Raw genomic sequence first — 11,865 nt, forward strand, 5'->3', positions numbered from 1 at the left:
ATTATTGCCTCAAAGTAGTATCTCCCGAGACTTTTTTTTTTGTTTTGCAAGTACAGTTACACTTGAATTCAGGATATAACGTGACAGCCCACAACAGGTCAAAGGCAGAACTTCTTGATCTAGAAGTCCAGTCAGTAAGTAGAAGCTGAGATGAGGTCTCTCAGCTCAAAGGCTGAAGTTGACTTCTACATCTCCGCACGCGCCAACTACTAGTGCAGAAAGAAGAGGGCTGTAAGAGCCATCATGATTTAAACATGATCTGTAGAGACTCACAGTACCAACTCTTTAACTAGAGAATTCCACCCCATCTGAGATCAGGCATACGATGCTTCAGTCTGCAGATCACGTTCAACCAGAAGAGTAATTCCTCCCAGATACCATAATATTTCACATTTGGCAGCTTGGAAAATAAGAGTGAATTTAGTTTGGAATCTGCTTTTGGATCTTTATACAAATCAATAGTGGCTTTAGAGATGCAGAATTGGTTGTATTTAGAATAATAATAATAATAATAATAATAATTTTGACTGCTGTTACAGGCTGCAACCAGTAGTCTCTTCGAGATGTTCTTTTCTTCTCCTCTTCAAGCTACAGAACAACAACAAATAATCACCATTTACTTCCTCCTTTCACTGCAGCTTTCCCATGCCTTTGAAAAGCTGAACCAATTCTCCAGGCCCACATCAAGCAGGGAATAAAAAAACCCCAAAACTAAATAAGGGTAAGTCAGTGTGTGCTTGCTGCATAAAAATCAATCTGATGAGATCCAGGAATCCATGATAAAATGATGGAGATTTATATTTGGTTTTGTCAAGTGTTTCTAGGTATTTTCTTCTCTTTCAAAATCTGTATTCCTTTACTTCCAACATCTCGGTTGTCTGGGCAATAGGCACAGATGAGCAGCAGAAACCAGTTTTAATGGGGAAGTGAAATCATTTTGCCTGGTAAGATATAAAAGTCTGAATTCCACATGAACTGAAGGTCTGAGGTCACTTCAAAGGGACGCCCTGGTAAAGTGGACATTGCCATAGGCATGGGGTTATAAAGATACAGATCCTGCACGATCATTACCTCCATAATCTCATCCAGTGCAGATTTCTTCTTTTTCTCTTTGGACTGACCAGAGCTATGAGCTGATTCTTTTCTTTTAACTGCCCCATCCACCATCTTCAGTGCATTCGGTCCAAGGACACTGCTGGAAGAGTAAGATGGTGTTTTCACAGCAGACCTTAAATTGTCTCCTCTACCAAGACGCATTTGAAGAGCTGGTTGTGCAAGAAGGCCTGCTGATCTATTTAATTTCAGTTGTGCAAGTCACCTTCCAGACCCTGCATACCTCCTTCTCTAGGACTGCATTTGGCAGCTAGAACTGATCTCCTTGAGGTGTAAACTCCATGTCCACTGACGTTTGCTGCTAGCAGTCCACCAGAATGAGAACAACCTAACGATCAGTTCACCAGTGCAAAAGCAAAGAGTTGATCGGGGACTTGAGCTCAATGGAGAAGACAAAAGCAGGTCTGCAAATGAGGTTTTCAAATTTGAAAGGACAAACTTGTGGCTTGAGAGAAGCCATCTGGACAGAGCGACTCTCAAACATGGTAGATGTCTAGAACCCATTCCAGACAGAGATACTTAACCTATCTGTCAGAGGGAGAAAATACACGGGAATCTGCAGAAGAGGGCTCCACACCCAGCAAATAAACACCATCTTCACAATCATATTCAAAATAGGCAAACAGCCTACGAGTTATGAAAGAAAAGAGCAACCGGCACAAAAAGTTACATCTCAGGGATCAGGGAACATCTAGGTAATGTTAGAACTACTTAAAGGCAGCTTGAGTTAAGCCATTTTTATAAAAGACATTTGAATGCAGTGAAAAAATTGAGGTGTTCTCCCATCCGGAAAGATGAAGGCTGCTGTGAGGTGACTAGTAAGGTAATATTAGTACGGCCTTACAACAAATGGCCTGTTCTGCCTGTGGGGAAGATGTGATATACTAGCAAAGGTAAGATATGTAATGGGAATGAAGATACAGAAATGGCAGTAGAAACAAAATTGAGAGAAAAATAATTGTATTTCAGAGGACAACTGGATAATCTCCATAGCAGAGTTCTAGAAGAGAAAGCACATTAAATCACAAATCCAACAGCAAGTACTTAAAATAAAATCTCATAAAGGGTAACATACAATAAAAATATAAAAACTGCAGGGCCTACATTTAAGGAGGAAAACACATCCAGCTGTGAGGTTACTAAGGGATTCCTGGGTGTCAATACTAAAACAAATCTTATTTAACATATTCATTAAGGACCCTGGGACAAAGAGACCACACTCTTCAGGTGTGCCATTCAATGTGGAGGGCACAAGAAAGAACTCGACACCAGAAGGGACTGGTTTATCTTGAAAACCATGTTTTAAAACCCACAAAATTCAACAGCACATTCTGCAAGCTCACATACTTTGGAAAAGTTTGCTCTGATTACCTTCTATCTACTGGAGCTGTTTAAGAACAACAAAAGCAGAAAGGGGTCAGGCTCTAATCACAGATGACAGCTACCAGTGTGGACCAGTCATGAGAGAGTCAAATGCAATCCTAGGAAGCATCAAGACAGACAAGCAGTAATGCCTTGTATAAGCCATGGTGATGTTTCATTTGCAGCATGCACAAATTTGATCAGCTCCCCTGTTCAAGATTAGCTGAAACTGGAACAAGGACAAGAAAGGGATATTCAGCGGATCAGGGGAATGGGGAGATGAGGTCAGCAGCGTGTAGGCCCGCTTGTACAGCACAGTGAAGGCTGAAAGGCTAAAACTGTTCTCTACAAATACATTGTCTGAGAAAGCAAACACCAGGGGAAAAAAGAACCGTTTATGTTAAACGCCCATACCAACATGAGAGCAACTGGTACAAACTGGCCATGACTACATTTACCTGGGAAATTACAGACAAGGTCCTAACCATCAGAGCAAACAGGTTTTGAAGGATCTTCCCTTGGGATTATAGGGCTGGGGAGACCCTAACTGTGCACAATGGAGGCTGATCAGTGTGCGGACAGGACTGGACACTGGACACTTACAGGACTGCAGACAGAAGTCAGTGACCCTGATAGTAGCTTCTGCTCATTCCTTAATTAGAAGTAACTCTAATCTTACTTGTCCACCGAGTGAATTAAGCAGGGATTTGAGGACGTAAGTTCTTGAGGGAAAAAAGTAAGCCCAGGGCTCCCATCTTGCTCAAGGGCAGTCAGCATCAGAAGCTGTGCCCACAGCGGCAGCGGTGACTCCTAGCTTCATGTCAGCCACACAGACGTTCAAGTGAAGGCACACCTCCCCTCTCACTCCCCTTCTCAGCAAGGCTCCAACTCCATCTCTGTACCCAACTGCCAGTATCCCCATGCCCTCAAAACTCTACCGTCCACTACCTACCATCTCCTGGTCCTATTTCTGCACCAAGTTCAGAAATACAAGTGCCAGGTTTCTGTAGCTTGTGCTGTGAGCATAGAAGGTGGGAAGCCAAGAAGTCCTACTGTACGCTGCGCTGGGGTACTGGACATCAGGTTGAACCCAACTGATCCTCAGTAACAGCTGCAGAACACACCTTTACGCTGACACAGGGAAGCAGTTTCCATATACGACTCTGAAGTGATTCCTGTATCACCAGTGACATATAAATCACCGTCCGGTCACTTTACCACAAAGTGGGTATCCTAATTTTGCTTCTACACTACCATTACAAAGTTTACAGACAAGTATCTCTCATATGCTATGAAAAAATTAGACTACTTGATGTATGATTTTACATTCAGCCTAATTTTAGCAAGCACCCTAAGTATTCCTCACTGAAACTATTCAAGTGAGCATCTGAATTAAGTTTCAGGCTCATCTTAAGCACAACTCAATGCTTAGGGATAATTTACAAGTTTTCCTCAAAGCCTGGAATCTGTACCTACTATTGCAAAGAACTACTTTATTGTCTCGTTTTTCTGCCTGGCATATCTCCCATCAGATACCTTATCTAAGAACTGAGCTTGTGATGAGAGGAAAGCTTTCATTTTACCTGCAATACATTTAATTACAATATTGCCTCACATGAAAAGATGTACTGCTCATCAAACGGTTTCAGACTGCTGTAAGTCAGTATTGTTTGCATTATTGATCCCTTTTGTCCTGCGTTGCTCGTGGTTATACGATGACAATTCAATTCATGAGCTTTAGAAAGATTTGTATCAGGTAGATTCAGCTTCTTAAATGATGATCAGAGAAAGTACTACCTCCAATTAGACAAGGCAATCAAACCTTTTAGGAACCAAAATTAAGAAGTCATGAACACCCATTCACAGGAGGCAGCTGGGACTAGATGGCATTCACTTGGATCCCTTATCCACCCTTTCACTAACATCTTTAGCCTGGAGAAAAGGAGGCTGAGGGGAGACCTCATCGCTCTCTACAACTACCTGAAAGGAGGTTGTAGCGAGGTGGGTGTCGGTCTCTTCTCCCAAGTAACTGGCGAAAGGACGAGAGGAAATGGCCTCAAGTTGCGCCAGGGGAGGTTTAGATTGGACGTGAGGAAAAATTTCTTTACTGAAAGAGTGGTTAAACATTGGACCAGGCTGCCCAGGGAAGTGGTTGAGTCACCATCCCTGGAGGTATTTAAAAGACGTGTAGATGTGGTGCTTAGGGACATGGTTTAGTGGGCCTGGTGGTGTTGGGTCGACGGTTGGACTCGATGATCTTGGAGGTCTCTTCCAACCTTAATGATTCTATGATTCTATGAACAGTGTCTTCTTAGAGGAACCTGTAACTGCCTATTAGTTTATGGGCATCTGCCACGACCATTGTGAATTCAAGAAGGCTCCTCACAGCACACATTTAAGATACAGCCATTCATCCATTTTAAATACAAAAGGAACCATGAAGTCACCTAGTATACCCTCCTGAATAACATGACAGGACGAGATACTAGGCTCCAGATATTTCAGGACAAGATACATCTTCCTGCCCACACAAATATCATTGTCATATAAGCGCTTTGCAACAGTAAGGGTTGCCCTTAAATTCTTTTCTCACCTTGTTTTAGAAGATGCTGCTATTGAAGTACTTGCTCCTTTGTTTAAATTAAATGTAACTAAAAAATAAAAAGACATTACTCTATTTCTATCTTTAAAAATAACTGCATTGAAGGATGTTACAATTTTAAAAATCTGCAAATGGAAAAGATCATAAATTTGAAAATATTTACTAATCTATGTTTTGGTTCAGCTTTTAAAATAAATTACTTTGAACTTTATAAGAAAGAATACTCTGTATTTCCATATTCCAGTACTCTTTATAACTGATCTCAAAGCACTCTATGAAGCACCGAGCAGGCCTCAGCGCTCATCTCGTTTTAATCACAAAATCAGCTTCAGTAGGTTCTAGAAAGTTACGTGTATCAAAATCTGGTTACCTTTTTCTTCTTCATTTTCTCTGTTCAGTTCAGTATAGACTGGCTTTTCCTGCCAAAAAAAACACAAAACACATTTCAAGAGTCAAACAGAAAACTGAGCCAAGATATCATTTTTTGGCGATTATTGATTAGCTCAGTTTTACAGACTACTGCGAGATTATTACAAGTAACTGTAATATTCAACCTGGCTTGATTCATAAGATGATTATAAATTGAAAACGTTATCTCATTACAGACTCCTGTGCAAAATTCTCTAATTAACACTCTCTACAGAGATGCTGTCTAAACTTGCTTGATTCCAGCATGAAAGGAAAGTGGCCTTACTGTAGCAGTTTTCTCTATTTGAACCAGCATGATGAGACTGGTTTCTGGACAGACTGATAACTCAAAGAAGGAAATTCTGGAATCTTTTCAAATTTTTAGCACCGAAGGCTCAGACCATTTAAATTTCAATTAGTTTTAAATTAAGAAAAAGATAATTGTTTACAACAGCATTTAAATGTACCTATCAATACCCAGGATCAAATGGGAGGTTCCAGTCCCAGGCAACAACGCATATGGAAGTCATGGAATGATGCCAAGTAAACAGATCCCAAATACCACACCAGCACTATAAAAATAAAACTTTTCACTACGTAGATTTGATTATGTCAGCCCCCCCTGGTTATTCATCTCAGCCTGCCCCCTGTACTAGGCACTTGTTATTTGTAGCCCTAAAAAGTTGTGAAATACCATAAATGAAGACATGTCACGCTGGTTACGGTATTGTTTACTCTCCCTTCCTAAATTCACGAGTGATTTTTAAATCGCTAATCACCTGAAGAGCAGCAATTACTACTCTTTTAGTACTAAAACAAGCCAGGTACAAAGCAACTCCAAGTTTTCTTCCAGAGCAGGTTATAATCTAAGAAAACTGTATAGCAGAAAATTCAGAACATAAGTGAACTGATGTGGCGATTCAAGTATGGAAGAAGACAGTCTAAATCAAAGTCTGAAATGGCCAGGATCAGCCACTAGTGCCACAGGATACAATTCTGGTAGATTTCAAAATCACATCAAATCTAAAAGGAGCTGAAACCCCTGCTTTATTTATTTATTTTTTGAAACTGTGATTCCATAGCGGACCTTGATGTTCATCAGCTGTAAAAACCACCAGCAAGTCGGTCAGTCAAGGAAACGTAACGAGTTGCAATTTCAACAGAAACAAGTTAGTCAAGGCTGCTATCAGAAACGTCTGGGAGAAGACTATTCCTTGTGGCTTAGAAAAGAACAGCACTGCAGCCAAATATGCCCACTGTTCCCCAGTTTGAAGTGGTGATAAGCTTGTAACTTGAAGCATGAAGCTTACTCATCACCTCCTAACTGACTGCAAAGGAAATACCAGTGCAAGGATCCCAGCAGCATCGAATTCACCATTAACTTAACCAAGAGGAGTTCTGAGGGTTGACATACAGTGCAATTTTCCTCACCAGTTCTTTCCCCTCCAAACCTCTTCTAACTTGTTGTTCAATGAATTTAGCAGTTTTTTCTTCATCATCAAGGTCCTGCTTCTTCTTCCTCTCCTGTTCTTGTTGCCTGCGAATAGTCTCTGGGTCCCTATCAATATATTGAATATACCAGCCTTTTGGAGTCTCATCAACCTTGCAAAGACCTAAAAAGTCAATGCAAGATAAAGTAAGATTAAAACCCACAAAAGCAAGCAAGGGACAAAGAAAATATCAAGATCATTTTCACAGTCCATGTTCACTATAACAATGCAGAGACAACGTACCCCTTACTGGCCTGGTAAAATTGACTTCGAATTATCTGTTTCCGCCCTTCAGCTAGCCGGTTCTACTTGGAAGTAGGCCAGAGTACATAATAAAGTGGAGTGTTTTATACTACTTTCCTTATTGAAGAAAACGTTTCCTTCCCACTGTTTTAACAAGGAAGAAACCAGAAATCTAACATAAATAAGCAATACACACTAATAGCATCATATTAATGGAAACTTTACCATGCTACGCTATTGTTACTAACTCTGGCTAGAGTGACTTTTCAAACGCTGTATGACTCATGAAGGTACCCTGTAGGACACAGGCAATCAGAGCCAAAGTAAACTTTCTGTCTTACCACAGGGCCATTTCATCTCTCTTCCTCCCACTGAACACAAAACTGCGGATCTCAAGCTTTAACCCTTTCACTAGGCCAGGAATGAAAATGACTGCTCGCTTCCTGCCACCTTAAATATGGAAGGATTCTGTAGTCATAAGAAAGGTTCCACCACAGTTTTTAATTTTTAAATGGCAGCTGTTGGAAGCTGATTTAGAATTTAGCAATACGTCCAGTAAACACTGACCAATAGATGAAACGAGGAAAGCTTCATGATTGATGCATTTATCCCAGACTTCTGACATTTTTCATAAGCAAATTCCTAATGGTTAGCACAGAAATATGTTTGGACATCTGTTAATATACATACAGGAGGGTAGGGGAAGAAAGAAAAAGGAAACGGGAGAACTAACATAAATGTTTCCTGATCACTTATCAGCAACACAATTACCCAATAATTTTAAAACTTCCCAACCCTGAGCAACTACATTTACCTTCTCTCCCCAGCCATTTAGTAAAATCTGTCAGTGTCTCCCACTGTGTGGCATTCATGTGGATGTGTTCTCGATGACTGATATATTCATTGTACACAATATTATTGTGGACTCTCTTTGTTCCTGAAATACAGAATTATTATTACTAAATATAAATACGGGACCTAGGAGAAAGCAACTGGAACTTTTTCTATTGAACTAATAAAAGACATTAAAAACAAACAAACAAGCAAAGAAACAGTAAAATATTTACCAAATCGCCTCCTGAGCAGTTCTAGGAAATCATTTCGGAACTCCCTCAGGGATAAAAAGAAAGTATTTTAGTAAAACTTTAATGATTACGAAGCAATTTTCTATTGTCATTAACAACGAAATATCTGCAGTATAAAAATGAGTATTCTTTTGAACTGAGCATAATGAAATTCAGACACTCATCTCCCTTTTTCAGTAAAGTAGCAAGAAATGCAGTACAAAGAAACACAATATGGGACCTGCACACACAAGTTAAATCTTCAAAAGGATTATACGCTTTCAAAGGGATAAAATGGAAAGAACGAAATCTAAACACTTCCCACTAATTGCTGCTATTTCATTACCAGGTATCTTCCCGGGTTGACTGACACAAAACACACGGCAGGACAAAGGGCAGCAGTGGCAGATGGGGTAGCCCGATCACTCATCTCACTGCTAATTCAAGGGCTTGAGTATCAAGCCTCGCTTCAGGCCCGTGCTGAAGACAGCTCCAGTCAACCCAGCCATCATGTAGGTCAGCCGGACAAAGGACTGGGGGAAACTGTGGGACGTCAGTCACACCCCTGACTTGTTCTCTCTCTGTAATGGTTCCTTTAGCTCTTTGTAACTCTGCACGTGTGGCGGTCACTTAGCTGGGGCAGAACGGTGACGTACTTTGTAACACAGAGCAACTTAAAACGGGACTCAGACACAGGATAAAACTGTCAAATTTTATTAAACATCGTGGCTCCCTGAAACCTCTTACATGCGTTCAAAAGTGCCATCGCCTAAATTTTCAAATTGCCGTTAAAAAAAGAGCTGACACTAAAATGTATCAGGATAAAGCGTCTTCAATGGGACATGATTGGGCCTTAGAGGTATGGAATGAAGACCTGGCTAAGAATATATAGCAAACTTACTCAGAAAAGTAATCCATGAATTGCTGAGGATTTTCAGAAGCCAGCAGCAATTGCCTCTGGTGGGACTCAGACATGCAATGACATTTGAAGCCATTCTATAAAATAAAAATAAATACTTTGTCTCAACTTGCAACACTCACACAGCTGAAGAGTATTAAAAATAACATTTTATAAGTGAAATTTCTTGGAGGCTCCACAGAAAACACCTTAACTCAGCCAGAGCCTACACGGGATGGTTGTGCCTCCTGACCGGGCAAGCCAGCTTCCTGAGGCCAAGAGCCTTCAGACAAACTGTGACAGGGGTTATGAGCAGGACATTCCAGCAGTCCTCTTCGTCCCGTGCGGAACAGGATAGACGTGGCACCACCCAAGTCCACCCAGGACCCATCTAGGTGCTTGTGTGAGAGCACTGGAAGTATCTGCTGGCTCCCTACCTGATAAACACTGACATCAAATGTGTGTAAGGAGGAGATGGTGTCATGGGAACACTCAGGCTACGGACTGTGATAGTTTGGCCACCTCTGGCACAGGACTGAAGTCATCGGAGCTCCCCAAAAAGCACCCAGACATAGAACGTTTGACCACATCCTTTTTTTGTCTAATATAATGCCCTTTCATCACAGTATGATTAAATCTACAGCAAATTTCATTCCATGGGAGCCCTGCCCGCCCTTACAAAAAGATCTGGCTGTAACGCAGTGAAGCTTTTTTGCTTGTAGTCACTGGGAAGAGAATAGGATTTGGGCTCCTTGGGTGAAAGGGAGAGGGGGGCAGAAACAGCTGAAGAGTGATACAATTAAACATTCACAGGATGCTTTACTTCTCTTCTCTAAGGCACATTAAAGAGGCTATTCATGGACAACGGAGAACTAAAAGCACAGTTAGCTCAAGTGGAGGTACTTTGGAGCACAACTCTGGTGGAAATCAGGAAGAGGACACTCACATCCCACAGGCATGGGGGTCCAAGTAAATAGACAACTGAAGAGAAGAGGGGGAAGCTTCAGAGAAAAAGCATCTCTTCATAACAGGAGAATAAGGGAAGAAACCAAGCCAGAATCAGAAGCAAGCAGTCCTCAGCAAAAGAAAGACACGGACCTGTTGGAGCGAGTCCAGAAGAGGGCCACAGAAATGATCAGAGGGATGGAACACCTCTCCTATGAGGAAAGGCTGAGAGAGTTGGGGTTGTTCAGCCTGCAGAGGAGAAGGCTTTGGGGAGACCTTATTGCAGCCTATCAATACTTAAAGGGGGCTTATAAGAAAGCTGGAGAAGGACTTTTTACAAGGGCACATAGTGATAGGACAAGGGGTAATGGCTTTAAACTGAAAGAAGGTAGATTTAGATTAGATATAAGGAAGAAATTCTTTATGCTGAGGGTGGTGAAAACTTAAAAGGGGCCTTAAAAAAAGCTGGAGAAGGACTTTTTAACAAGGGCACATAGTGATAGGACAAGGGGTAATGGCTTTAAACTGAAAGAAGGTAGATTTAGATTAGATATAAGGAAGAAATTCTTTATGCTGAGGGTGGTGAAACACTGGCACAGGTTGCCCAGAGAAGTTGTAGATGCCCCATCCCTGGAAACATTCAAGGTCAGGCTGGACGGGGCTCTGAGCCCCAACTCTTCCAAACCAAACCATTTTATGATTCTAAGATTCTACAATTCTATGAAAAAAGACCTCACAGTGCTCCAGACGTGCATTCCCTTGGGCATGTCACCACACCCACCCTGTCACCAAGGGAAGTCATGGCTACCCTCAACTCTCCTCTAAGGCGGATGGGAGCCACCTAATTCTTAACCCCCTCGACCTCTCATGGTGTGTATGAGGGAGTCACCCCTCCAGGGGGTTTGGGGCCACCCTATGCTCCCTCTCACCCTGGGTTGGTCAGTCACTTTGCAGGGGATTGAACATCCCCAAAGACAGATCAGGGCCAGCACGTTTTCTCCAAAGTGGATGAGGACTTCTCCCATGGGGGATTGGGGATCCCAATAGGATCGCCCCACCCCCAGCAACTGGGAACCCTCCAAGTCCCACCAATCTGCCCCCAACGGGACCGTGGTCCATACAAGAGGGACTGGGGAGACCCAAAGGAGAATAAGGGCCCTCTCCAATGCTAAAGAGAGTTGGGGCTCCTCTTGCTCCCAGCAAGTGAGGCCAGGATGCTCCCTAGAAGGATCGCACCCCACAGATGGGATCAGAGCCCCCACAAGGAGCCTGGGGACACTTACAGGGGGAATCTGAGCCAGCCCTGTACCCCTCCGCAAGGGGACTGGCAACCCCCAAGAAAGTTATGAGGCCCCGTACCCCCCAAGGGAATCGCAGCCCCGACAAGAGAATTAGGAACCTTTACAAGGGCGATCGCAGCCCCCGCCCCGTATTCCCCTCAACGGCACGGGGGACGCTTACAAGGGGGATCGGAACCCCCACAAGGGGATTGAGGACCCCAACCGCATCCCCAAGCGAACCGCCACCCTCGAGGGGACTGGGCTTCCCTACAAGGGGGTCGGAGCCCCCCGCGCCCCCCCCCGGAGGCCCGCCCGCCCTCCCCGAGAGATCGAGGCCCGCCGCGCTCGCCGGCCGCAGGCCCGGCCACCGCCGGGGCGCGCTTACCTCATCGCGGCACTGCTTCTGGCACATCTGACAGTACCAGCGCAGCTTCCGCAGCCCCTTGGACCTGATGCGGTT

At 43.1% G+C, this 11,865-nt stretch overlaps 1 protein-coding gene across 1 annotated transcript in view; it reads right to left on the minus strand.

Annotated features, from left to right (window-relative positions):
- KIN (Kin17 DNA and RNA binding protein) overlaps window positions 1-11,865 on the minus strand; it is a gene marked incomplete at its 5' end in the record, with an annotated part of 16,855 nt that extends 4,990 nt beyond the window's left edge. Inside the window, 9 exons of the mRNA XM_009321768.1 lie at window positions 538-588; window positions 1,072-1,195; window positions 5,069-5,126; window positions 5,448-5,496; window positions 6,917-7,098; window positions 8,033-8,155; window positions 8,286-8,329; window positions 9,184-9,278; window positions 11,791-11,865. Of these exons, the coding sequence (XP_009320043.1) occupies window positions 538-588; window positions 1,072-1,195; window positions 5,069-5,126; window positions 5,448-5,496; window positions 6,917-7,098; window positions 8,033-8,155; window positions 8,286-8,329; window positions 9,184-9,278; window positions 11,791-11,865 (801 nt within the window). The remainder of the gene's footprint in view (window positions 1-537; window positions 589-1,071; window positions 1,196-5,068; window positions 5,127-5,447; window positions 5,497-6,916; window positions 7,099-8,032; window positions 8,156-8,285; window positions 8,330-9,183; window positions 9,279-11,790) is intronic.

This window comes from Pygoscelis adeliae, unplaced genomic scaffold (genome assembly GCF_000699105.1).
Source record: "Pygoscelis adeliae isolate BGI_AS28 unplaced genomic scaffold, ASM69910v1 Scaffold202, whole genome shotgun sequence".
Taxonomy (NCBI): domain Eukaryota; kingdom Metazoa; phylum Chordata; class Aves; order Sphenisciformes; family Spheniscidae; genus Pygoscelis; species Pygoscelis adeliae.